This window comes from Callospermophilus lateralis, chromosome 1 (assembly GCF_048772815.1).
Source record: "Callospermophilus lateralis isolate mCalLat2 chromosome 1, mCalLat2.hap1, whole genome shotgun sequence".
NCBI lineage: Eukaryota > Metazoa > Chordata > Mammalia > Rodentia > Sciuridae > Callospermophilus > Callospermophilus lateralis.
Window position 1 is genome coordinate 120966029 of NC_135305.1, and position 27534 is coordinate 120993562.

Consider the following 27534-nt stretch of genomic DNA (forward strand, 5'->3'; position numbering starts at 1 on the left):
GTTGTAATCACTAGCCCCTAAGTTCTCTCCTGTTCTCATTTCCCTGAAGTTTTGTACCCCATCCTTGTTTCCCTTGTCTCATTCGTGCATTCATTCAACGTCCTGCCCCCAAAAGGTTCAGTCTGGGTGCATAATGATCCAGTTAGTGCTTGATAGATAAACCTGGCACCTCCCGAGAGGGACTGCAGAATCGGGCATCCACCTCTAGGCCACTCGCCATTCACTTCCTTCCCAAACCTTCTTTACTGAGCTCTCCTTAAGAGCATAGGATCTGAAGCCACACTGTCTAGATTTAAATCCCAGCTTCACTACTTGGCAGCTGTGTGTCCCAGGAAAGTGACCCACCTTCTTTGTGACTCTATTTCCTCTTCTGTAAAAGAGGATCACAGTTGGTGGGAGGGCTTAAGGAACTAAGCTGTTTAGAATCCTTAGAGAACGTCCCAGCTGGTAGTAAGGGGGTGCTGGGGTTGTAGCTCAGTGTTAGAGCACTTGCCTAGCTAGTATGAGGCCCTGGGTTCGATCCCCAGCATCACATAAAACTAAATAAAACAAAGCATTGTGTCTATATACAACTAAAAATATTTTTAAAATAAAAACAAAGGTTATAATCAATCCCCTCAACCATCCCAGGGAGTGGATGCTAACGTTCCCCCTATTTCACAAATGAAGAAAGTAAGGCTCAGAGAAGTAGACTCTGGCCCGGGGTCACACAGCTATGTGTTCAATCTCCCTTTCAGAACCTCAGGTTCTTTGGCTCCAAAAGCTACAGTCAGTCCTGGGAGAGGTTTTTGCTAATTGTCCAGAGAAAAGGCATCTGCAAAATGAAGAGTCTCTGAGAGGGGCTTGGGTATGCGGGGCAATTTGCAGACGCTCCCTGCCGGCGGAGACTGCCCAAACCGTCCTTCAGCCTAGGACCTTCGGCAGGTCCTGAAGTGGGAGACCCGAGTGTCTGTATAGGTGGAGGCGGAAGCATAGACAGTGCCAATAGCCGTGGCCCGAGCCGCGGCGGATCGTCATGTCGGAGCCGCAGCGGCTGAGCGCAGAGCGTGACCTCTACCGGGACACGTGGGTTCGATACCTAGGTGAGCGCGGAGTGATTGACGTTGCGACCCTACCGCATGGCAGGGGAGCAGGGATTCCCAGGTGCCATTCCGGGGCCTGGAGGAGACGGGAGAGTATTTTAGTTCTCATTCTTCCTGGGCCGGAGACTGGGCTCAGAGAGGGCTAGGGACTTGCCCAAGGTCACACGACACTGATGGGTTCAGCTCTGCCCTGGGGGTCTCTGCTGGTCAGCCCTCCAGAAAGAAAACTCCAGCCGGATGAATGGGTTGTCCCCTTTGGCATCCTGGAGCCCTAGCTATGGAGTCAGGGCATCTGTACTCCCATCTCGGCCCTGCCACTCAGTTGGTTCTATGTGAGCCTCAGTTTCCTCCTTGACAAAAATGGCTCAACATGAGGGCCTCTCTCATTGGGTGGTGGTTGTAAGGGTGGAATGAGATAAAGCACAGAAAGGCCTGGCACAGGGTGAGTATCTGGTCATTGGGGTTGCTCTTGATCAGTCTTTGGCTATCTGTCACCTCATTAGTGCCCGCTTTCAGAACCAAGGCTAGGAAATCTAATCAGCGAGCCACGATAATTGTGGCTCTGCCCAATCTTCCCATCAGTGGGCCCTGGAGTTGAAGTGGGAAACAGAGGTTTATAGAGGTAGTCATTGCCTAAGGTCACCCTGCTGCAGAATAGGATTAGAACTAGTTCTTTCCAGCGCCCCCTGGTGGAACAGTCCATGGGTTTGAGAATTAAATGTCCCCTCCCTCCAGGTTATGCAAATGAGGTGGGGGAAGCTTTTCGCTCCCTGGTGCCAAAGGCTGTGGTGTGGCTGAGCTATGGTGTATCCAGCTCCTATGTGCTGGCGGATGCCATTGACAAAGGCAAGAAGGCCGGAGAGGTGAGTGTTAGCTTTCCTTCTCAACCTCCACCCCAGTGCACTCCAGGTGTGGGTGTGGCTCAGTCTACAGCTTTACAAGTGATAAAGTCCGTACTCCAGTCCTGTTTGTAGGAGAGTGCACCTCACCCCCATACCTGGAGGTGGCAGTCTATACCCGACTCTTGGATGTGGACAAGGGCATCCTTAGTTCTGACTGTGGTATATAGGCCAGAATCTAAAACTAGATCAGTTCCTTTGCCCTGATGCCTCCCCCCGACTGGTCACTTCCCCTCCTTGGTCCAGGCTCATGCTCCTTGTCTACAGAATTTTTTGCCTCTACCCCAACTGGATTAAGTTTCTCTCTGCCCACCAGGTGCAGGGTCCTGAAGCAGGCCGCAGCACCAGGGTGACTGTGGCTGTGGTAGACACCTTTGTGTGGCAGGCTCTGGCTTCCGTGGCCATCCCAGGCTTCACTATCAACCGTGTGTGTGCTGCCTCTCTCTATGTCCTGGGCACTGCCACCCGCTGGCCCCTGACTGTCCGCAAGTGGACCACTACCGCAGTTGGGCTGCTGACCATCCCCTTCATCATCCACCCCATTGACAGGTGGGTGCTCTCTTGACCTCAGGGATCATCTCCTGTGTAGGTAGAATTAGGCTCTGAGAGGTATGGGGCACAGAACAATGGCAGCAGAGGTAGGGTTGGCACTCAGGGCTCCTGAAATGGAAAGGACGATTTGTGCCCTTTTCATATGATCTGGCAGGTACTCTTATGTTACCATGGACAGAAGCGTAGAGACAGAGGCCTCAAGGAGCAGTGACTTCAGTGACTCCCAAAGGGAATTGGGACCTAAACCCCATCTACTTCTATGGAATCTGTTGAATTGAGCAGGAGTGGACCCTGGGTGTCTTGAGGGTATGGGACACAGGACAAGTAATTCCCAGGAAGAAAATGTAGTGTTTGTTACAAAACATCCAGGGGCAGGCAGAGTGGGCGTACTTGGAGTGGTGGGTTTGGGGAGTTATTGGTGACAGAAGCCAGACTCATACTATGTAAGTTAAGTGAGAGGAAAACAGCCCAGGCTTGTTTGGCTTTCAGGCATGGCTGGATCTAGGCATCCACATTGATGTCATTAGGAATCTGGATCTCTGAAGCTTGGTCTGTTTTCCTTCTCTCTGCCCCATCCTGCACCTTAGTGGCTTTGCTCATGGGAATAGAGATGGCCCCCAGCAGCTCCCAGTTTCCATCAGGCAGTTTACCAAGCCCCATCAGAAGTTTTTGAATAGTAATAACAAAAATCCTAACAAAGGCTGTCATTGGTCCATCCAGACTGAATGTCAACCTCTAAGCCAGCCTTTTTCTGATTGGCTGGGCTTAGATCACGTGCCTGCTCTTAGAACTATAGATGGGTGTTAACCGAATGTAGAATAGGATAAGGAGTCTTTTCCTGGGGGAACATAACAGACCCTAAGGCCTGGAGTAAGTTCTTTACCTTCTCTGTGCCTCATTTTCCCCAGATGAATATAGAAAAGGAAAATGGGTATTATGCTGGGGGTTCAAGTAGCCCGAGGTGTGAGGGGCAAGATAAGATAGGTTTCCACCTGGATATCATTTGTGTCCTGTGTCTAGCAGTCCCTTCCCCTCACCCTGGCCTCCTGCCTCCTGTTCCCTCACACCTTGGCCACCTGCTCACCAACCTCACCCTTCTTACAGGTCAGTGGACTTCTTCCTGGACTCCAGCCTGCGCAAGCTCTACCCATCAGTGGGGAAGCCCAGCTCCTCCTGACCCCACCCCAGTGCCTGGCCTGTGGGTCAGCCCACTCCTGCTAGGGAAGTGGACACCTGGTTCCCCAGGGTCCATGGCCCTGACACTGAGTAGGTTTGAGCTGGACGGAAGCTTAGAGACAAAGGCCTCAAGGACATAGTGACTGCAGTGAGTCCCAAAGAGAGGTGGGACCTAAACCCCATCTGCTTCCATGGAATCGGTTGTACTGAGCAGGAGGGGACCCTGGGTGGGCCCAGCTCTATCTTTTGACAGGAAAATGGAAGATAAGGAGACTGAAGCCCAAAGAGGGCAAGGCAAGCTGGGCATAGGATTCTCTGCCGCTTGGCTGCGTCACTCCATGGCATCATGGCTGGACAACAGACACTCATGAGAAATAGGAATGGAGCATCCGAGATACCTCAGGAAAGCCTTTCTCTGATACAGGGGCTGCTAGGGTCTGGCTGGAAAGCTGGCCAGGCCCACATCCAAACCCAATAAATCCTCAAGAATTGAGTTTTTCTTCTGTTGGGAGGTGGAGCAGGGATGTGGAAGTAGAAGCGGGGCTTCTCCTGGTAGACGTAAACTAAGGGAAGAGTGGGCTGTAATCTGAAGAGGGCTTCCTGGTCATGAAGGAAAGGGTGGGAGAAAGAAGAGAGGGAACATCCTAAGGAAGATCAGTGTAATCAGTCAAGAGAAACTCCAAATCTAAGGAACCAAAAAGGACTGACTGGCTGAAATGAAGATTTGGGTGGGGATATGAGAAAGGTGTTATGGGATTGGTAATAGGGTATCATTCAGATCACACAAAAGTCCCATGGCAAGGCATGGCAAGGAGTCTGAACTCTGTGCTGGACAATTGAAGATGTTAGAAAAGCTTGGAGAGGGGTATCCTGTTTACTGTTGCTATCACAAAATACCTGAGATCAGGTAATTTATTAAGAATAGAGATTTATTTGGGCTCAAAGTTCTGGAGACTGGGAAGTCCAAGAACATGGCACTGGCATCTTTTCAGCTTCTGCTTCATTTCATGGCAGAAAGCAGAAGGCTGCTGGGTATGTGCATAAGCAGGAGAAAGGGTCTGAACTCCTGTAATAGTTAACCCATTCTACAGAAAGGCGTGAATCCATCAAGAAGGCTCCACCTATGACCAAAACACCTCCCATTAGGCCACACCTAGTCCAACACTGCCAGGTGGAGGAGTTAAGTTTCCAACAGATAAATTTTGGGGGATTGGGGGACATGATCAAACCATAAGAAGGGGCAGCTAGTGGCTGCTGTTCTCACCCAAGACTGGAGGGTGAATAAGATGTAGTGGCAGAATACTGGGGAGAAAAGCTACAGGAATGAGTGGAAGCAGCCAGGCAAGAGAGAGGAGGGTCTGAATCTAAGAGTTGAGGGCAGGAGTAGCAGCCAGAGAGGTGGGAAGAAATCCAGGAGTGCTCCAGACAGGTGACTTCCCATCTCCCTACCTGGCTGCTTTGGGGGAGGGAAGAACAAACCAGGTCTGGGTCTTATCTGTGACCTTGTATGCTGTGAAGACTCTGCCAGGTCACTTCCCTTTTTGATCCTATGAATTTGAGTCTGGAAAGGGATGGTGCTGTATCTCCCTACCTTCTGGGCTGGCAGAAAGGCCAGTGGATGATTATGTTTAACCACTGACTTCTCCAGGGCAGAGGGATCCTAACTTATCAATTTCCACAGTGTAAATGCTCCCATTATCTTCTCTTTCAACCTCCCACATGAAATCACTGAACACAGAGTTGGGAAGCAGTACACGGTAGCACAATATGATTTTGTTATTTCTAGTAAACAGAATGTAGTAGTGCTCCCTTATCCAAGGGGATACATTTTAAGGATGCTTCAAATCATAGATGATGCTACACCCTCTATGTAATGTGTTTTCTCCCTGTATATACACATGCCCATGATCAAGTTTAATTTATAAATTAGGCACAGTAAGAAATTAACAACATTGTCGGGCACAGTGGTGCACATCTGTAATCCAGTGACTGGGGAGGCTGAGGCAGAAGTATCATGAGCTCAAAACCAGCCTCAGTAACTTAGCAAGGCCCTAAGCAACTTAGAGAGACCCTGTCTCAAACAAAAAGGGCTGGGGATATGGCTCAGTGGTTAAGTACTCCTGGGTTCAATCCCTGACACTTAAGAAAAGAAAGAAATTTAAAACATAAACTATAATAACAGCTAGAGTAATTATTAACAATATAATAAAATTTATGGGAAACATGAAACTATTTATTCCTGAAATTTCCTATTTAGTATTTTCAAGGCACAGCTGACTGAAGGTAACTGAAACACAGGGTAACAGCAGGTAAGGGGTGGCAACTCTGGCTATAAATAACCTCGGAGCTTGGATGATAGTAAGTGTAGCAAAATAATTAGGAAGCAATATATTTTGAGTACATATTTTGAGAATATAATGTATTTAAATCTAAGTCAAGAATTTTTTTAAAAAATATTGGTTAATTTTTAATAAAGACTGGTTTGATAACCAGCTCAAAAAATTCCTGAAAAGTTAACAATTGGCTCTGGCCCCAATCAACCTGTCCCACACACCACTCACTAGCTAATAAGCAAGTAAATCTCAAATGGGCCTAATTCAGCCATTTTCCATTTTTTTTAATGTATATTTTTTAGTTTTAGATGGACACAATACCTTTATTTTATTTATTTACTTAAATGTGGTGCTGAGGATTGAACCCAGGGCCTCATGCATGATAGTGCTGTACCTCTGAGCCATAACCCCAGCCCTAACTTAGCCATTTTCAAAAGGCAATTTCTGTACTAGGGGGCTGCTGGGCTCTTCATCAAGCATTAATGGACAGAGGAAGTTCCTGATCCTAGCCTCCTGGAGACAGCCACAGATGTGGAAGACAGTTCACACCACCCCACTGCCCCTACCTAAGTAGACAGGCACAGGCCCTGCTATGCCCAGGCTTGTTACCTCACAGGAGGACACATTTCCCCCGGCCATGTCTCAGGAGAATAAAGCTAAAGTCTTGAGTGGGCATTTCTTTATTGGAAAACCCTGGTAGGCACAGGGGGCTCCTCAAACCCTGGGCCTGCAGCTGCGTGTGCTGCAAGTCTATGCCCTGAGCCACCAGCAGTGAATTAGAGCATACAATACCCAGTGCCCAGGGTGGATGTCATTGTCACCACCATGAGCATAGTCTCTGATATCGGTATTGGTGACTTCCTGCCTGTTCCTGCCAGAGGAAAGTTAAAGCCTAAGAGGCAGAAAATTTGATAGTAGGGCAGGGAAGGGTCTGGGTGACATCCCCTGCCACCCCAAACTGGTTGTTCACATGGGAGAAGGTATCAGGTGCTGTCGGCCCTCTGTAACCACAGGTTCTGCATCTAGATTCAACCAACTAGACAAAACATTTGGGGAAAAAATTGCATCTTTACTAGACATATACAGACTTCTTTTTTCCTTAAACAATATAGTATAACAACTGTTTACATAGCATTTAGATTGTATTAGGTATTATAAGTAATCTAGAAATGACTTAAAGTCTACAGGAGGATGTGTGGGGGTTATTTGCAAATAGAATTTGTTGTTCTGGAGCCAGTCCTACTCAGATACCAAGAGGCAACTGTACTGGGTTTGACTGCACCTATGTGACTGCAAGCTTCAGTTTCTTCATCTATTACATAGGGGGTGTGTGTGTGTGTGTCTGTGTGTGTGTGTGTGTGTGTGTGTGTGTATGTGTGTGTTGCTAGGCTTGAACCTAGGGCCTCATGCATGCTAAGAAAGCATTGTACCACTGAACCATATCCCTCCCCAGCCCTACATAGGATTTTTGTTAGAAAGATTAAATGGAATGATGAAAGCCTCGGCTCACCTCTTGGCAGGCAGGTCACAAATTGAAGCAGTTACTAACAATCTACAGTAGGTGGCAGTTAATCTGGGCTGTTAGGGGCCAGGTCAGGGTCTTGGTGAGATTACCTCATGGCTTGGGTCAAAGTGGAGGAGATGGGCCAAGCTTCAGCCCTGTGCTTCCACCCGCTTTGAGCTGTCAGCTGCCAAAGAAATGGGCCAGCCAAGAATCCCCCCAAAGCCCAACAGCTCAGGAGATGCCACAAAGATGCTACAAAGCCACAGGAAAATTCTGGGAGGGATTTCTCTCCTCTTCAGGACTCTGAAGACTGAGATACTCATATGGCAGCTGGGGGATGCCATTGAAACTGGACTCTCATCCTTTGCTCCTGTAGTGGACCCTCTGCAGCAACTTCAGGGAGTGCCTCTGGCCTCAGCTGGCAGGACCAGATTCTTCAGCAGGTATTGATCAAGGTCTATGTTTATAGTGCTCTAGTGTTTCAAGAAGATCCCAGTCGCTTGCCAATGTCTTTTTTGTTGGTGGTAGTGATGGTTTTTTTTTTTTTTTTTTTTTGGTACTGGGGATTGAACCTAGGGGCATCTTACCACTGAGTTAAGTCTTCAACTCTTATTTATTTTTTTTATTTTTGACACAGGGTATCACTAAATTACTTAGGGCCTCGCTAAGTTGCCGAGGCTGGCTTTGAACTTGTGATTCTCCTGCCTCAGCCTCCTGAGTTGCTGGGTTTACAGGCATGCACCACTGTGCCCAGATGCTGGTGACTTCTTTCCAGGCATGAAATCCAACAAATGAAACAATGGAGGGTGGGAATGAAAGAGTAGAATTTATTCAAGTGGGAAGAAAAGAAACATAACTCTCATGGAGCAAGGGGAACCTGAGAGCAGGTTGCTGGACTAGTGGTTAATATAGCTACCAGGTAGGGTCATTGATCACTATCTCCTCCAAACAGACATTAGAAAAGTGTTAAGGTTATTGGTCCATGACCTTCTGATTGATTGGGCCCTTTTAGTCCTTGAGTCTGTAGTCATCACTCAGGTCTATTCCACTTTCCTTTTCCTGCTGTTCTGGGAGTTGAATAGAATATTTGGAATTTTTCTACAGGTTAATTTCATCGAAGGGTCTTTACATTTAGAGAAGCCATTTGGGGAGCCCATTGCCCTAACTGCCTGTCTCTATTTTTACTATCTGTCTATCTCATTTATTTACCATCACTGATAGGGGACAGGCAGATGCCAATGGTGAAACTTGAAGTTAAGGTAATAATTCTATAAAATGGGCCTGCTGTGCTGACCCCCCATGCTTTCTTTTCCAAGAAGCACAAAAAAGCAATTTTCCATCAGCCCTGCCTGGCCTAGGTGGATGGGATATATCACATTCCTCAGTAAACATCTGCTATCTGCAGGAGAAATGCAGGCCCCAAATAATGTCCATAAGAGGAACCCAAGTTACCCTGAAGTGGGAGACTTTTGTGAACTTTTCATAGACCACATCCTGAAGCTCAGGGGAAGGATAATTCCTTCTAACTATAAAATCTGTAAGAATTTATGGTTAAGAATATGATTAGATCTGGAAAGCATGGGTCAAGGTGACCTTCAGTTGTCAGGGCAGATGGGACTTAAAAGTCTGATGTAATTCTGCTGCCAGTCAAAAATCAAGATGTGGAACTGGGCGGGACTTTCTGGAAAAATCCATGGGATCTCCAATAAAACTGGAATCCAGGAGAGGGACACTGAGAGGATCACCCTCTCCCTTGAGAGAGTCTCCTTTCTCTATTCCTACCCCTTCAATAAACTCATGTCTGTTACTCTAAGCAACCCCTCTTAAATCTTTCTGACTTGATCACAAGAATCAGGGTTTGAAGGGGGAGGGGGGTTTTGCACTACCTCAGTTTCCTAAGGCCCCAGCTCTACAACCTCACCATGTCAGGTTCCTCCAGATTCAGGTGAGACCAGCCCACCAGGCTCCCCTGCACCTGAAGTGCTCAGAGGCTTGCAAAAAGAGGGTCAGGCTTACCCCAAAGTAAGTTGGCAGCCCCCAGACATCAGCATGGGAGAAGGGACAGGGAAGCCACTGTGAGTGACATGTGGCTGGAGAAGTCACCTGGCCTCTGAGAGCAGGAATCCCTATGGAAGATCCATCAGGCTCTCTCCAGTTCAGTTCCCCTCTGCCACTGTGCAGCCTGTAGTCTTGGCTCCCACTCTGAAAACCTGTGGTCAGGTCTTCTCCAGGACCCTCCACACAGTAGCTGTTAGGTAGATTGTGAATTGTAAATGGGTGAACAGGGAAAAGACAATGAAAACCCCAGGGAGCCTTATCTCACAGATAAACACGTCAGAGATGGGGGTTTACTATGTTAAAACATCTCCTAGTCATAATAATATCACATTAAGAAAAACTATTGTTTCAAGTTCATGTCATACACTACTGGTGGCTGGTGCCTCCCTTATCACTGAAACTATCACAACCCCCAATCACCCTGGCAACTTAAACATCAAGACTCCTCACAAAGAAAACTTGTTGAGGGCTATTTGAAGTGTAATAAATCAATTAAGGGGGCAAAACCACGGGGACTCAATTTCCTCTGTGAGCACCACATCATCTCTTTTTTTTTTTTTTTTTTTTTAAAGAGAGAGTGAGAGAGGGTGGGAGAGAGAGAGAGAGTTTTTAATATTTATTTTTTAGTTCTCGGCGGACACAACATCTTTGTTTGTGTGTGGTGCTGAGGATCGAACCCGGGCCGCACGCACACCAGGCGAGCGCGCTACCGCTTGAGCCACATCCCCAGCCCAACCACATCATCTCTTTGAGATGGTCCATGCACTTCCTATGCTGCCAGTCAAATGTCAGAATGTGGAATTGTCAGGACTCTGGAAACTTCCCTAGAACTCTCAATAAAATTCGAGGGCAGGAGGGGCATAGCAACCTTCTCTTGAGAGACCCACTCTCTCCCTTGGTGTTCTTCTTTTCCATTTCCTATCCCTTTTTGATAAACTCATTCCTGTTACTCTGAGTGACATGTCTGAAATCTTTCTGGTATGATCACAAGAATTGGGGGTTTGAAATGAGGTCTCTGCACTGCCTCAGTTTCATGATAGGTCTCTGCCCTGTAACAGCAGTCCTGTGTCTTTCCCGCCAGCCAGGGCTCCAGTGACCTCATAGTGAGGTGGAGGATAAGATGGAGATGATTCCCACCAGCTTGGACTGAAGTAAGATGCCTAAAGCAATCGGCCTAAAATGGGGTAGTTGCCTCCTCTCAGGCAGCGTAGCCCCTACCTCTGCACCAAATCTCCAGGGATAGGATTGCCCGCTTTTGAAAATAAAATAATAAGGGGCACAATTAAATTTGAATTTTAAATAAACAAGGAATCTTTTAGAAGTATGTTCCTGACATTGCATGAGATATATTAAACCACACATCCTGTATTTTATCGGGCAACTCTAGGGGCATCGATGGAGCTAGAATCCCTCCTACAGACACTTCCTCCCTGTAGAGGTGGGAAGCCCTCTCTTCAGCCAGCCTTTTTACAGAAAGGCAGCTCTTAGTGATGGGCAGCTTTGTGCTGATGGTTTATTCCCTTTGCTGGGTGGGGAAACATGCAAAGAGGTCAACCAAATGAAAGGTGGAAGTCTTGTTGTGATCTTAAATTGTTACACCCTGGTATGAGTTGATGGGAAACACACACAACACTCAGAGCACCAAGAGATCTTTATTGTAGCAATGAATAAGAGGAGAAGAGAGAGAGAGAGAAAGAGAGAGAAGAAGAAGAAAGAGAGAGCAAGAGCAAGAGTAAGAGAGAGAGAGCGCAAGAAAGAGAGCAAGAGAGAGAGGGGGCCCGGCACGAGGGAGTTTTTATAGCCCAAATCTAATGGGGTCTCTGGGTCTGCAAGCTGCCTTGTTGGCACAAGCAGGGGGTTAAGTGTTCAGCCTTGAGCAGGGGGCGAAGCATTCAGCCTTGAGTGGGGGCTTGGGCCTTTGGGCTTGAAGCAAACAGGTGATAAAGTACCAGACAGAGGGTTTGAGAAGCCAGGTCATCCTGCAGCTAACTTTGTTTGGCATGCCGTGCAGACAATTTATTCAGCCTGTTCTGCACCTAACACTACTTGTATAGAGGGAACAGAGTTATCTTTTTCCTCCCCCAGGTTTAGTGGCTTTTTTCCTGGAGCATGCTGGAAGTTGGATCTCTTGAGCAGCGGGTTTCATGCAATGCTCAGAATCACCACAAGAGGGAAGCACCTCACAAAATGCCCACCTTTAATTCAAACTAGTCATTTATTCTGATAACATTTATTAGTTAACTGCTCTTAGTGATGCCAGTTATGGTCCTAAGGGCTTGCTGTGATACGGTTAATTTAATCTTCACAACCTAGTAGTTAGATGAGTATTTCTAGGTCCCTCTTTCCTGGAGTTAAAGTCACTGCCTTGGTTTCTTTGCTATACAATTCCCCTTACTAGATGAAGGGTTTACAGAAGAATTGATTGGATGAACATATAGCCAGGCAGAGACTCAGAGTGAGGGCTTCACAAATATGGCTATTATTATTATGGTAAAAGACATCCACTTCAAGAGCGAGTGATTGGATTGTTCTTGACATATAAAGAATGTTAATTATATGGTTCAGGGATTCCACTTCAGAGAAAATAATTGGATGATGGTCCAGAAATGGGCATCTGAGGGTGACCGCTGTTGAGGGGCCTGTCCTTCCAGCATCAACTGTGGGGAGCTTGGGGACATGGAGAAACCCCTCCGGAGACAGTTTCAGAGAATAGCATCTGCTTTATTGTGAAGCAAGAATAGATTTTATAGTGGGTATGTGCCGATTTACGTATAGCAATCATGATAGGCCAGAGTTGATACACAACATATCATCTTATGGGAGTCCAGACACCAAGAACTCAGAAACTGCCACATAGGCTGACCTTGTACCAACAGGGGAATAACTCCTTGCCTAAGGAGCAAGGAAATGATGCTTGCCAGAGTTCTGACAGCACTCTGTCCCAAAACATAGCGTTCTGTGTTAGGACTTCCCTGCCGCACAATGATCAAGATAAGCATTCCTCCACGTAGGCTCAGAGTCAGGCTCACCAACAGACCATCATGCTCTTATTTGTATGAATAAACAGCTTGGAAACTCCTCAAGTGATCAGCACCTAAAGAACCTTTCTTCTGATCTGATCATGCTGGTGGCTGAGTCTTTCCAAGTCCCTCTTTTGTCCTTCCAGGACTCCTGAGGGCTCCCAGGATCGAGTCGGAACAACTCAGCCAGGTGTTCAGAGCCACCAGCTTTGGCAGTCTCACCCCTCACCATGACACACCCTTTCTCCATATCATTGCATCCCTGCAACTCCCTGCCATTCTCTGGATGTGCTCTCCACATTCTACTTCTGTGACTTTGCTTAGCCCATGCCACCTATCAAGAACGTCCTCTCCAACTCCATTTCCCTCTCTCTTCAGCATCCAAGGACCAGATCTGATGGTGCTTGCCATGACCCCTCCTTGATCCATAAATGTGCACCTAAGGGTGACCACCATGCTCTTATCTGTATGAATAAACAGTACTCTTCATCATTGTGTCCATCCCACTCTCCCACCCACAAGAGTTATAAGGGCCAATTTAAGGAGACTTATGGGTGGCAGGCAATTTTTCTTTTCACTATGGCTTCTTCAAGGGTCGAGGATTCTGATGGTTTCTGTAGCTTTGCTGTTTGGTAAGATATGGGCAATGGAGCTTTTGGGAGGTGAGGTGAAGAGGTTTTTTTCTTGCTGCCCTCTCTGTCCCTGAGCTGAGCCTTTCCCTGCCAGCCGTGTACCTGGTGCACCCACCCCAGGATAAGCACTATGCCAGGCAGTCCCGAGCCACAGCAGGACCTGGTCTTCACATCTGGGGATATAAACTGGAAGAGGCTTCCTTCCTGATGGGCTTTGAGTCATTCCACCAGGTGCCCTGAGACTCCCTTATCTCCCTGGAGTCCCTGCTGCTTCTCCCACTGAGAGGTGAGACCGCCAGCACCCTGGGCCTCCTGTTCCTCTCCTCTGATCCTCACAGTGCATCTGGGGAGCCATTAGGGCTGGAGTCCAGGGCAGACCTGCTTCTTGAGGCTAGGGCTTCCCAGCCAGATCCAACACTGGGGACAGAGGCCCACCCCAACCCTGAAAACCTGGCCTCTTAGGTAGAGCCTAGCACATAGAAGGTACTCAGCAAACACTAAACCAATGCCTTAAAATTTCCTTTTTAAAAAATCCAAACTCCTTTCCCTTCCTGAATCTGCCCTAGGCCCTCTGAGTTCAGAAAATCCCTCTTAGGGGCAGCTTGGCAAAGTGTTCAGGAGCTCAAATAAGAAACAGAATTAACTGAGGGTCATGTAGGGGTTGAGTCCACTTATACAGATCAGTTGCTCACACAAAAAGTAGGGAGAGGTTAAAGGTGAACTAGTTTCATTAATACCACTTGGTATTATCTGAATCTGGCGAGATGCCTCTAACCTTTAAATATTTCTGGAAGAACCCTCTTTTAGAATTGTGAACCTGAGATCTGCAACTCATAATAGCATGTAATCGCAGGCAGATAACAGCAGGAATTCCTAGCCTTGTTCTCTATATCTATAAAATGGGAATCATCTTGAGGTTTCCAAAAAGTGTATGGCTTGTTCTTCAGTCTGGTGGTGAGAACTTGCTGGGCCTCCCTGTGGAGGCTGCTGCTTTGGTAGGAGGCAAACAGCTTTGACACAGCTGGCACTCCTAGGAACCACTCCAGCCAGGGAGACTTCACCTATTACCTACAGCCCCTGCAGGTGGCCCTTCAGTACTGCCTGGTGGATTCTGACTAATGTGTGTAAAGAGGCAGAGGGATTATTGTGAACCCTTAAAGTATTGCCTGGAGAAGAGGAGAGCAGAGTGGGGGCCACCTGCCAGCCTCTATTGCTTCTGACCTCAGTTTCCAACTTGTTGCCACAGCACCTATTTGGTAGGTAAGAGTTAAGTGAATTAAATCTCACCCACCACTCTGAGCCTCTATCACCCATTTAGGACCATTGAAGAATAAATGGAATTATGTCTGTGTACTTGCTGGAGAATGATGCTGATCTTTGTCAAGGACAACCCTCCTCCCCTAGATACCTCCCCACTTTCCTATTGGAAGGTTCATGGCTGACCCTAGAAGCCAGCATACAACTCATGTTGAACTGCACCATTAACCTTTATGTGGATAAATGTGTGGGTTCCCAGAGTCAGCTTCTAAATCACTCCCAAAGGATGTGCATACTTGTCTTCAATAAGGGGCCTGTAGAGTTGCAAGTGTTGAGAGCCAGAGATCTGGATTTTGCAATCTGGGTTGGCTGGGTCAATGGCATAGCTGTGTGTAGAGGTCTGCCTAGTTGCCCTTGGTCATTATTGATGTAGTTATATATAGAAGACAGCTTTGCTGACTTTGTTATTGGTGACCAAGATTCTTTTGTGTGTGTCTGGTCTGAGCTTGCCTTGGTTTGGACCTACTCACTTGGGCTGTGAAAATGCTTAGCAGAGGATAAGTTGTTCTTCCCAGATAAGGTGCAGGCAGCGGAGGAATGACAAAGGGAGGAGGTGGGGGGCTGGAAATAAACAGGGAAACAGGTTTATCTTCTTCAAAGATGGTGATAGCACCCACAATTTGGTCCAAGCATGTCACAAGTGTCCTCAAAAGAGAATAGATTATTATCACTGGTACAGGGTAGAAGAATAGGGTTGTCTGGCCTTTTCCCTTTGGATCATCAGGGTTGGAGGATGTAGGTGTAGACATCTTGTGTTGTGGGAGCTAAGGTAGATGTGAGCAGTGCTGTTGGGTCCCATCATTCCTCAAGTCTGCTCTGTTGCAATTGAGCAGGGGAACTTGCTACTACCAGGAGGCAAAGGCAGTGCAGGGAGCCTAAGGCCCTGGTTGGAGCTAAGATTTGAAAAGTGCCTCTTGGCATCTACTGATGTTCATCTATGGCCTTGGGGATGGTGTTAGAATGAAATGACTAAGCTCATAAGGTATTTGAAACAATGTCTGTTGCATAGAGAACACTCACCAAATGATAGGTGTGATTTGCTTTTATTATGCCAGGCAGCAGCTAGTCAGATGGGATTCTTTACTTTGAGAAGTGTTCCTTTAATTACTTAAAATATAAGCTGAGTTCTCCAAAGGAAGGAGGTGAATGTGGAAGTGATGGATGGGAGAAGGTCTGAAGGAGGCATCTCCTATCATAGTTTTTGTGCCTGAGGCTCCCGAGAGGAAGCAACTACAAAAAAAAAAAAAAAAAAAAAAGTAGAGGCCAGAGGACCTGGGTCCCAGCAGGGAGTCCATCTCTGGCACACCTCTACCCCGTCCAAGGTGCTGAAACTTGCCCCATAGCGGTTCCTCCTTGTTACACACACCCATGAATTGCCCATTTCCTACCTTCTGGTCTTCTGTTTGATTCTGCAAGTATACAAAAAGCATATATAGGGAGAGGAAGAAAAGGGGGCTTAGATAAGGAAAGGAATTCAAGCACACACAAACGCCTTAGGATGGGTGAAGATGAAGGGTAGGGGATTCATTTCCCTATTATTGGGTTTCAGTGATATCCATCTCTTGCATTTACTCTTTCTTCCTCTTCTCTTGATACCCTCCAAGGCTGTGCCTTTCAAACCTTCCCTGATCTGACTCCAGCAGATGAATGACTCTTCCCTGGGGTAGCTCTTTCTCTACTCATTAATGTTATACAGTCAGGAAATCTAATGATCAGTTTCAGGGAATTGGGGGGCAAGGTCTATAGAGCAAAAACAGAGGGTTAAGGGTCTCTGAGAAATCGGGATCCATTTAGACAGGGGTGAGCTCCTCGTCGTATTTCTGCATGCCCTCATCTGGGAGCAGCACCTCCACTGTGAAGCTGACCTTCTTGGCATGGACAAAGCTATAGGTGTTGTCAAAGCGCAGAACATCTGGGGGACAGATGGGAAATAGGCAGTTGAGCCTGGCTTCACACTCTGCAACCCTGCCCTGACTGTGAGGGAAGATGGACTTGTGTTCCTTTGGACTTTATCAAGCTGGCCCAAGTTCTCACCATGATTTTTACCTCCCCTTTGGAACTGAAACCCCTGAGCACAGCCTGTAAGCAGCACTGACCTAGGCTATGTGTCCTCCTGGCATGTGCCCAAGCCTGTCTTTAATTGCATCAACTGGCAAGGAGAACAATGGTCATTGTATTTCATTGTTTCCACACCTGGATGCTCACACAATGGTCATGCAAGGAGAGACAATTGGGAGCATCAGAGGCCTCCCAATCCCTTTGGATAGAGTGGATGCTGAGTCAGGTCTGCTGCATACCCTTTGCCTTCTCTCAACCACCCCGAGAGGCAAGAATTATAAACTCAGGTTTACAGGTGAGCAAACCAAGGGTCCTTCCTGGATCAGTCAGACTTTGCATGGATTATGCAGCTACACTAAGCCTGAAGTGGAACCCTGGGATCCCATTCAGCTTTGTGGCTCTGCACAAATTGATTCCCTTCTCCAGAGTTCCAGTTTCCTCGCAGGAAAAATTTACACCAGCTCTATTGTCTATTGCCAGTATTCTGTGGCCCTCAATCCCTTCAGGACCTCTGTGGCTCTGGATTTTGGTACAAGGCAGGTGTTCATGGGTATGGCCCTAGTAAATGAAAGTGTGATTAAGTACCACTAACCTAGGTTGTGTGTTTTTATGTGAGGAGGTGTCACTGCTCCTGTTTCCTCTCCTCAACTATAGGACAGGTAGCTCCTGCTTTCTGAAACCAAGCCAAATTGGGACAGACTTACAGACACCAGCCTCCGAGCAGGTGAGGCTCCCATCTTCAGGCACCATGTGGGCATTGTAGCGCTGGCTGGTCAACACCTCTGTCATCTCTCCAGCCTTCTGGCGCTCCCCCATCTTGGTCTTCAGGAAAACCCCAAAGCCAATATCAGCTCCATCAGATGAGAATTGCCACCTATGAGGGGAGAGGTTGCTGCTCAGTCTGATAGGTATTGAGGGGTTAGGGCCAAACTGGGGGTGGGACTGTGGCCTCTCCCTACCTGAGGACACAGCCTGGAAACAGGATCTCATATTCCACCTGGTGTGAGGAGCCACGGCTGATCTGCACTGAGTGTTCATACTGAGTCTTCACCTGGTCCCGCACGTACATGGACTTGGGGATCTCCCCACCATAGTTGATCTGCAGACATAGGATGGGAGGGGCTTGCTCCCCTCTCCTGGCCACTGTTCATGCTGTTTCTCTGGCCTGTGACAATGTCCCCTCTCCAGGAAGTATCCTGCTCATCCTGTCCCCACCTTGCATTCCCCTGAAGCTTTTCTTGACCCCCCAAGCTGGGCCAGGGCCTCCTTTGGGAGCTTTCATCTCTAGCTGATCCTTCTGGGCCAAAATTCCCTTATTTTCTGTTTGCCTACACAGCTTCTCAGAACCCTCATAAAGGCAGGGCTGAAGCTGTCCAGCTCAACACCTGGTCTCTACACACCAGTGTCTATGCACACATATCTGTGGAATGAACAAGTGAGAAAGGAACCCAGCCCTACTCCCTAACCCTGCCCTGTCCTTGAGTTCATTGTACCTTGGTTAAGCACTTGGGGTTCCCATCTGGGTCAGTCATGGTTCCCCCAAAATGGGCAGGCAGTTCCTCAGGACTGATGAGTTTCAGCAAACCTTCCTTCCAGCTGTCTAGGGGCAGGGAGATTAAAGGGTGGTTACCAACCACAGAGAGAACCAATCAGCCTCCTACACCCTCCAGGATGCCACAAACTTGCTTCTCCAAACTCTATAGGAGCTAGGCTGCCAGGGCCAACTCCCCAGCCTCTTAGGCCTCAGCTGTAGGAAGTGTCTTTCCCAGCATCTTGTTGCTTTGGAAATGTCTTCTCATTGGCTTACAGGTTTGCACATTCTTCAAGGTCTCCCAGTTATGAGCAGTAAAGCTAAAAGTTGTTCAATTGTATCAAGGAGACTTTAATTTTTTAAATTATTTATTGATTGATTTTCATAGTGCTGGAGATTGAAACCAAGGGTGCTCTATCACTGAACAACTTCCCCAAATCTTTTTTTTTTTTGAGACAGTATCCTGTTAAACTGTAGAGGGTGGCCTCTAACTTGCAATTATCCTGTCTCAGTCTCCCAAGAAGCTGGGATAATAGGCATGTGTCACTATGCCCAGCTCTCAAGGAGACTTTAAAGACCTATGAGGACCAGGACCTTGTTGAGGTCCTCATCAACTCATTCAGTGATTAAGTCAAACCTCTTGGTGGGGGATGGGCAGCTCTGAGCCTTTGGAGGGACTCCTAGCCCCTTAATCACCACAACCATAGTGTATAATGCATAGTGCCAATTACTGTCATTTATATTCTATGCAAAGCTCCAAGAGTTCTAAGTCCTGGGGTGATGCCATGCTCAGTCCTATGGCTAATTCAGGCTAACCCCCATGGTCAGAGGATATTCCTTCCGTCCAGTGGGATAAGGGCAAATACCATAATGCCTGGAACACTAGGGCCAAAGGCACTGAGCCTCTGGGACACCAATAGGGGCAGAGTGTGGAAGTAACCCACACTGCTCGGGATGTGGCAGGTTTCAAAGGCAAGAGTCTGGGGCTATCAAAACAGGCTATCTTGTGATCCACTGCTTATCCTAATGGAACTGGGTAGAGGCAGAAACTTGGGTATTGAAAAGGAAGAGAAAGTAAGAATTTACAGGACCTCCACATCTACTCTTAGGTCCTCAGTTTTCCTGAAACCTGACCATTTTGCTTGGTAGATGTTATCCTCCAAGTTCAGGGTCATTAGTTTGAGTTTATGAGCCATTTCTCTTCTTTCTCTCACTCTGTCACTTAAAAAAATTATTGTCTTTCCTACTTGTAAAATACATTAAAACTTAGAAACAGAAAAATACAAATAATAACATTAAATACATGATGTCTTGCCACCAACAAATCAATATTCAGCTGGGTACAATGGTACAAACCCATAATCCCAGCTACTCAGGAGACTGAGGCAAGAGTGTTGCAAGTTTGAGGTCAGCCTGAGTAACTAAACTAGGTCCTGTCTTAAAAAAAAAAAAAAAAAAAAAGGGCTAGAGACATAACTCAGTTGTAGAGCATCCCTGGGTTCAATCCCCAGGACTGAAAAAAAATAAATATTGTGTTGTACTCCCTTCTAGGAAAAAAATATGTGTATTTAACATATATTTATTTGTTTGTTTGTTTGTTTTGGTACCTGGGATTGAACCGAAGGGTGCTTAAGCAGTGGGACACATCCCCAGCTCTTTTTTGTATTTATTTAGAGAAGATATCTCACTGAGTTGTTTAGAGCCTTGCTAAGTTGTTGAGGCTGGATTTGAACTTGCAATCCTCCTGCCTCAGCCTTCTAAGCCATTACAAATGTGTGCCACCATGCCAAGCCAAGGTACACTTGTTTTTATAAAAATAAGATTTTACTGTCCACACCACTTTATAAATACTTTTGTTTTTTCACTTATTGACATTTCCTATGACATTAAATATTCACTCACAGCATTATTTTTCATGGCTTCCCATAATTCATCAAATGACTGCATCACTGCTTATTTATACAGTCTTTTTTTATGGTATTGTGTGAGAGGCCTTGAACTTATAATCCTCTTGCCTCAGCTTTCTGATAGCTGGGATTACAGGTGTGCATTACCATATACAGCCAATCCCTTCTTATTGGACCTTCCTTCTCTGAATCATAGCTGCTCTTCTTGTTCTTCTTTCTCATCTTCCTCAGTCTAGGGTGCCTTTAGAAGCAATGAGGTTGTGAGTGTTGAAAGAAAACTGAGGCCCATAGACCAGAGGTTGACTTGCAACCAGACTGAAACTGATAAGGTATTGTGTGTGGATGCTTTATTCACCAAAGGGGTAGGTCACCGAATAGACTCCATAGGGTAAGATCCACTTATCCACTCACTTTTGGGAACAGGAGACTTGACTCTAGGTGAAGTATCAAGTTCTGAATGGGGTTATGGACCAATCTCACTTCAAAGCTCATGTACAGGATTCAGGGAATGGCGGTAGAACAACTTACTTCCCAACACTATAATTTTTCTGCGAGTGTCCTCACTCAGGAAGGGCTTCATGAGGTTGTAGCCCACAGGGAAGAGTTTCGTGGCTGGAGAGATACAAATAAGGAGAAAAGAATATCTTTGGCCCACTCTTCCCATAATGCTTATAGTTGATGATATAGAAGAGTCATATTATTAACCTGGCCAGTTCTAAGGCCCTTCACTCAATAAACCACCCAACCCATCAGTCAGCCAGTCAACAAACAGCCAATTAACCAATCATTTAATCTATTAACCACCCATCCAACTAACAAAAGAGGCAAACATCCAACCTCCTAATCAGCCACACATTTGGTCAACTAATAAACCAGTCAACCAAGTATCCAACAACAAATAGTCTAACAATTCACCTTCTGATCATCCAACCAACCATCCAACCTACTGAATAGTCAAATTATCACCTAGAAAATCAGCCAGACAGCAAACCAACCAGCCAACTGAATAACAACTGAACCACACAACCATTTGTTCTCTCCAGTCAGCCAACCGTCCAAGATGAGCCAACTAACCACCCTGCCAACCAGCCACCCAAACAACCAATCAACCAAAATTATTGTCTTTCCTACTTGCAAAATTAATGCATATTGTTATTAAAATTTAGAAAAACAGAAAACAAACTCTCTCAATCAAGCTGACAACTGACTCTCCAACCAACCACTAATTGGTCAACAAATTGGGTAACCAACTGACTGGTCAACTGCATAACCAACTAAGCAGCCCAATTAACAAACAATCAAGCAACCATTCACTATATACCCATCCTTCCATCTACCACATACCCCAATAACAACTATCCAAATACATAGTGAAAACCCCCCACAGTGCCAGGTCTGTACGGAATACAACAGAAGTATAGATTCAGAGGTCTAGCCCTCAAGGACAGATAAGTTGGCCAGGGAAATAGAAGAAGCACATCTAAGAATAGAGGCTCCCAAAGGCAACAAACCAGAAAGGCAAAATTGCTGGAGGTAGCTGGGAAAGGAGAGATCACTGTGGGTTAGAGCTGCTTCCTATGACAGGAAGGCCACCTGTAGAAATTACCACTTATTGCACACTTACTGTATGCCAGGGATTTATGAGCAGCCAAGCCACCACCAACCTGCCTCACAAGAACCTTGGGACAAGGGCACTGTTATCATCCTCATGGTCCTGATGAAGAAATGGAGGCACAGATGAGTGAAGTCAGTTGCCACACACCTTTCACGATGAGCATGAATTTCAATCTCTCTGGGTAATTTTCTTCAAGGAGGCCAAAAAACTGCAGAACCAAGAAAACCCCATCAGGGATCATGCTTCATCTTTTCTTATACTCATCTCCTTTTCGATCTCCTTTATGGAAGTTTAAGAGGGCTCTAGAGGGTATTCCTTCTTGTCCTCACCTTAACTGGCCTCTATGGGGGACCTTCCTTCTCAAGACTGTTATAACCACACTCTAATAACAAGTATATGATAATTTTAAGAGTAAATGTTACAGTAAAATATAATAATATATATAATAATAGTAAGGATTGCTTTTTAGGAAATATTCACAATTTACCCAGCACTATGTATATACTTTATATAGCAACTTACTGTGGTAACCCTACATCACTATCCCCACTTGGGAGGTGAGGAAACAGAAGCATGAGGAAGTGAACTGACTTGTCTGAGTCTCAGTGCGTAGCACAACAGGGCTGGGAAGAGTGGGCTGGAAGTTGGCCCCTGGGATCTAAATATAGCATTGTCCCTGAGTTTTGCTCTATGGAATCTTTTGGGAAGCATGTTTAAGACCCTTTGGGTTCCAAGTGGCAGTGATGGCATCTAGGAGGGCAACCATTTTTTGCTAATCTTTGGCTCTGAGTGAACATCAAGGTCGTAGCAGGCCAAATCGGCTGTCCAATCAAGTCAGAGGAGTGTGCCCATAGGCCTTCTTCTCACCTCCTGGTACACTTCCACCAAAGGTTTCCAGAAGTGTTTCAGTCCCAGGCCTTCACAGTCAAATATCATCACAATGGTTTCAATCTTCTTCCCCAGCTGTGAAAGATGAACAAAAAGTTCCAGGGCTCAGGGTGCAGAATTGGGAGATGGTAACCCAAGCACATGACTCTTCAAGCTTCTTGCAGTACCCCACTCTATCAGCAGAGGAGCAAGGTAGACAAGAGTGAATGAATTTCCTCACTCATCCATCCATTCACCCAACCATAGATCAATTCTCACAGAAATCCATTTATTTTACTCACCCAGTATATCAATTCTCCCATCAATCCATTTATCCTTCTACCTATCATCCATTCACCACCTAAACATCAGTTTTTCCACCAATCCATGTATCTATCCATCCTTCCACCCATGAACCAATTCTCCCATCAATCCACTTATCTATCCATCCATCCATCCTTCCATCCATTCATTTGTCCAACTGTTATTCATTAGGCTTTTATATTGTGCCAGACATTGAGAGTATAATGGATAATTCTTAATAATTCTCAGTTCTGGTCCTCAAAGAGTTTGTAATCTGATCAAGGAGATGAAAACAATGAAAGCATCCTAGTCCTGTGATGAGTGCTGTGATGGAATAGCCCAGCCCAGGGGTTTCTGGAACATAGAAGAGGTGTTTTGTTTTGTTTTGTTTTGTTTTGTTTTGTTTTTAACCCTCCTGGGGCCTCAGAGAAGGCAATATCTAAGTTTGAGACTTAGGATAGATAAGAGAGAGCAAAGGAAAGTCTTAGGAGGCAGATGTGTTTGGTGGGGGAGGGAGTTATCCAGATAGAAGGAACAGCAAGAGCAAAGACTCAGAGGGAACAGCAATAATTACCATGGTTGAGAAATATATATTAGGCCTATGTGCTAAGCCATATACAGACTGCTCCAATTTGATAGCTACACTTCATGATTTTTTGACTTTACAGAAGTGCAAGACAACATGCATTCAGCAGAAACTGTATTTTGAATTTGATCTTTTCCCAAGCTGGTGATGCAGAATTCTCTCACAACGTCCAATTGCAGGCTGATGTACATGTTCTGAGCATGTTTAAGATGGGCTAGGATAAACTTTGATGTAGGGTGGGTATATTAAATGCTATTTGACTTATATTTTCTTATTACAAGGGGTCTAATCAGGAGGTAACCCTGTTGTAAATTAACAAGCATTTGTGCTTACATTATCTCATTTACTCTTTGTATCACTGTTTATTATTATCCCTGCTTTGTAGGTGAAGAAACTGAGGCTCAGAGAGGTGAGACCACTTCCCAGGGCCACACAGCTGGTAAGCTGCAGAACTGATGTTTGACCCAGGAGCTTTTGACTGTGATAGTAGACAGCAAAGACGTGTTCCTGAGGCCACACCCCGTGGCAGCCTCACCTGCCCCACCTGATCTGGGCCTCACCCTCTCTGTCTGCAGATCACACTCATGTAGGATACGCTCGCAGTCCCTCATCTTGGTCTTGAGCAGGTCTTGCTTGGTGATTGAGAAGAGTAGCCCCTTGGGGTCGAGTGGCCCAATGATGTCATACCACACTGGACAGCCATCACGATCATAGCCACACAGGCCCCCAGGCATGAACTTCTGGATCACCTATGCATGGAAAGGTGCACAGAACTTGACATTTTATACTTCTCTGGAGACCCCCTAGACCTGGCTGGCCAGTGGGGTCCAAGCTTATATCCACCACAGTGCAAAACACTGGTCCTCCTTTGGAAGGAGGCACTATTGTTCCAAATAAGAAAACCAGCATTCTGAAGAGGAGGAACTTGTTTGCACAAGATAAATAACTAATCCAGGGCTCAGCTGGGCCTAGCTCAAGGCCTCTGGAATCGTTGGTTCTTTTTTTGTTTGTTTGTTTGTTTTAATTAATTACACATGACATGACAGTACAATGATCTTGACATATCATACATTTGAATCTGATGGGGTATAATTTCTCATTTTTCTGAATGTACAGGTTGCAGAATCACATTGGTCGTGCAGTCACGTATATACATACAGCAAAAATAAAGTCTATTTTATTCTGCTGTCCTTCCTTTCCCCTGGAATCGTTGGTTCTGTCCCCCAAATCTTCCACATCCCTTTCCATGGAGAGTAGTTGGGCTTAGTGATGGAGAATGTGGATTCTGGAGGTCAATAGATCTGGTTCATATACAGACCTAGCTTCTTCCCCACTGTGTGTCCTTGTGCAATTAAAACAACCTTTCTGAGTACAAGTGACATCACCTCTCTGAGTCTATTCTACCTCCTTTTGAAAAAGTCTCCAAAAAATATTGGAAAAAGTCTGGCCTGGAGCACATGCCCCACAAGTGGAGCTATGATCATTACTCAGTAGATTAATGACCATAACCCCAGTGGTGTCCCTGATCTTAACAGGACCTTTGTGGGCTGTTTCTTTTCCCACCCAAACAGGATGCTTTGAGTAAAGCCCTAGTGTGGAGGGGTGCAGAGGAACAAGCTAACCACAGCATTCAGAGATCCCCTGAGTTTAGGGAGCCAGAAGGGCCTGAGCTCAAATCCCAGTCCCACTCTGGGTCTCTGAGATTTGGGGAAAGTTGCTGAACATTTGCTGGGCCTCAGTGTCCTTATCTGTAAAATGGAAATTACAGCACACATCTGATGGAGTTGTGATGTAAATGAGCTCATGCTTATAAATTCTTACCTCAGGCCTCAATCTTGTAAGGCCCCCTTATTACAAAAGAGGCGCCTTTAGGCCCAAGGAGTTCTAGAGGTTTCTCAGCCTTGCTCTCCACTCATGGTCCCCAGTGACTACAAGCTTCTTGGATGGTATGTCCATGAAAAACGGAGGTGTTTGGGGTGTGGATTTGACTCACCTCTGGGGGCTGCCAATCAAGGATGTGTTCAATGTCCATGGTCTTCCGGAACTCCATATGCTGAAAAGGAAAGAAGTGGTAAGGTCCCACCAGACTTCCAGCACACAGAGAAGGAGTTGAAAGTAGGGAATGAGGTATGGGTTGCCCCACATAAAACCTGTCCCCTGATCTCCAGAGGGGGTTGGTCACACCTTGCGGAGCATCGCCTCTGATTTCTGCAGGTCGAAATTCCGAGCTAAGGGAAGATGGATGGAAAAAAAAAAAAAGATGTAAGGTAGGACATAGACTGCCTTGCTTCTAGTCAGTGGAGGCCATGGGGGACGCTGGGGGCCTGGGTAGGACCTTATTTCCCTGACCTAGATCTGAACATAAGAAGCAAGATAGTATGGTCAGATCCTGAGAGCCATTTGTCATTCTGAAGCTATTGACCAGGCCTCACTTGCTGCCCCTCATTCTGAATTCCCCCACCTCTGCCCTCACCTCGGAGCCAACGAAGAAGGAAATAATCATCAGGGTTAGGCAGGGCTGGAAACACATCCTGGACATTTTCTCGAAACTGGGAAGAGAGATGCTGGTTAGAATTGTTCTCTCACGTTGGCCTTGGCTTTCAGACTTAAAGCTCTTGTGATTGCCCTTCCTTCCCTTCCACATGGAGTCTGGCTCACACTGATGAAGGCAAAGGTTGATGGATGGATAGAAGGAGAGATGATCATTGAATAGGTAGGCGAATGGAAGGAGAATTAATGGGTGAGTACGTGGGTAGAAAAAGAATAAAGTGATGAATAAGTGGCTATATGGATGGAAAAAAAGGAATGAAATATCGGTGGATGGCTAGATGGCTGGATGAATTGGTAGGTGAATAAACAGAAGGAAAAATGCGAAGGTGAAAGACAGAGAGATAGTGAGCGAATGAAAAATAGGAGTGAACATATGGATAGGTGAGTGGCAAGAAGGATGGGTGGTGGAAGAAAGGATAAATGATTGGGCTGGTAAGTGGATTAGAGTATGGACATAGTCTTAGTTCCCGCCATGTGTGAGCCTACCAAGAATTTTTCTTCCCATCTTCTACAAAAACATGGTTAATGATTATAGTGATTATATGTTCTCCATTCTGTGGGCATGGCATCACATTCTGATTTGTCTCTTAGAGAATGGGCATCTTTTCAGGGACTCAGGGAGATAGGGGGAACAGAGTTAGAGGGCAGACTGACAGCATCCTTTGTCCCCACCTAAGAGGCCTGGGAGGGAGAAGATGGTGGTAGGAGGTTGCTAGATAAAGCTATTGGGTCTGGCTCTTGGATGAGGATCTGGCCCAAGCCTGATCTTGGGTAGACATCACCCAGACTATTGCCAGACTATTTTTTGTTGTTGTTTTCCTCTCAGTACCTGTCCTGGACAGGGCTGATGTTACTGGGCTCCTTTGGAATTTGACCCCTTGGAAAGTGACGGCAAAGAGACAATGCCAAAGATATTCTTAATCAACAGAGTAGGGCAGGGTTCTGGCCACCCCTTCCCACCCCAACCCTCAGCCATTTTCCCATGGGGCTCCAGGAAGAGGGACTCTCACCTTGGCCAGGGTCTCTGCCTGCTTGGGGCTCAGGTCTCCGACTCGGCCGCTCATGGTGCTAGCTGAGCTTAAGGAGTGGTGGCTACTGTAGGTAGAGGCACAAGCCCGTCCACCCTAGTACAGCTGGGGCCTTTTGCCCCCACTTCTGGGCGTGGCTCCAGGCACCTCCTCCAGGACAATTGTTTAGATTGCACATTATGTAACTGGGATTAAGTGAGGTCCCATGCTTGGCTCTGGGACAGGTCTGGGGAATAGGCAAGGACCAAAGGTGAGCCTGAGGTCCCCTGCCAGGTAGAGATAGCTGGGAGGGAAGGAGACTGGCCTCTGTGGCCCGGGAGTCCAGAGTGAATGCCTGAAGAGGCCCATTAGTGCTTCAACACCTCTGCCCTGGAGAATGAGGAGTTTCAGAGAAATTGAGGGCCCTTTCTCCCCGAGCCTCATCTCTCAGCTTACTCATGAAGAGACTCAACACCTAGGACTCTTCAAGGATTACTCCTCTACCCAGTTTCAACAGGGCAGGAGTCAAAAGCTTGG

General features: G+C 46.4%; 2 protein-coding genes across 4 annotated transcripts; one reads left to right on the forward strand and one right to left on the reverse strand.

Annotated features, from left to right (window-relative positions):
- The first annotated feature begins 869 nt into the window (after positions 1 to 869).
- Mtfp1 (mitochondrial fission process 1) lies at positions 870 to 4202 on the forward strand. The gene is made up of 4 exons (XM_076837687.2): positions 870 to 1082; positions 1818 to 1945; positions 2298 to 2530; positions 3638 to 4202. Exons 1-4 carry the CDS (start codon positions 1016 to 1018, stop codon positions 3708 to 3710), a joined length of 501 nt encoding a protein of 166 aa, XP_076693802.1. The 5' UTR covers positions 870 to 1015; the 3' UTR covers positions 3711 to 4202.
- A 12161-nt stretch (positions 4203 to 16363) lies between these two features.
- Positions 16364 to 27054, reverse strand: LOC143383291 (SEC14-like protein 3). Of its 3 annotated transcripts, none has more exons than XM_076837652.2 (12): positions 27001 to 27054; positions 25914 to 25989; positions 25625 to 25668; positions 25434 to 25493; positions 24001 to 24189; positions 22552 to 22647; positions 21832 to 21892; positions 20598 to 20681; positions 18125 to 18231; positions 17591 to 17730; positions 17336 to 17505; positions 16364 to 16485 (listed from the first exon to the last, which is right to left on the reverse strand). In XM_076837652.2, exons 1-12 carry the CDS (start codon positions 27052 to 27054, stop codon positions 16364 to 16366), a joined length of 1203 nt encoding a protein of 400 aa, XP_076693767.1. The 3 variants fall into 3 exon arrangements, with proteins under 3 accessions (XP_076693767.1, XP_076693788.1, XP_076693777.1); XM_076837673.2 differs by having other exon boundaries at positions 18125 to 18227; positions 20594 to 20681; XM_076837662.2 differs by having other exon boundaries at positions 18125 to 18227; positions 20591 to 20681.
- Positions 27055 to 27534: the final 480 nt, after the last annotated feature.

What these genes read in the sequence shown, in the direction of transcription:
- LOC143383291 (XM_076837662.2), bottom strand. Translation starts at nt 27,054, where the DNA reads ATGAGCGGCCGAGTCGGAGACCTGAGCCCCAAGCAGGCAGAGACCCTG. An exon ending in TTGATTGGCAGCCCCCAGAG is followed by an intron (nt 24,190 to 25,433) that starts GTGAGTCAAATC and finishes TTCCATGCATAG; the next exon opens with GTGATCCAGAAGTTCATGCC. An exon ending in ACCCCAAGTGCTTAACCAAG is followed by an intron (nt 17,731 to 18,124) that starts GTACAATGAACT and finishes CTATGTCTGCAG; the next exon opens with ATCAACTATGGTGGGGAGAT.
- Mtfp1 (XM_076837687.2), top strand. Translation starts at nt 1,016, where the DNA reads ATGTCGGAGCCGCAGCGGCTGAGCGCAGAGCGTGACCTCTACCGGGAC. An exon ending in CACGTGGGTTCGATACCTAG is followed by an intron (nt 1,083 to 1,817) that starts GTGAGCGCGGAG and finishes CCCTCCCTCCAG; the next exon opens with GTTATGCAAATGAGGTGGGG. An exon ending in AAGGCAAGAAGGCCGGAGAG is followed by an intron (nt 1,946 to 2,297) that starts GTGAGTGTTAGC and finishes TCTGCCCACCAG; the next exon opens with GTGCAGGGTCCTGAAGCAGG.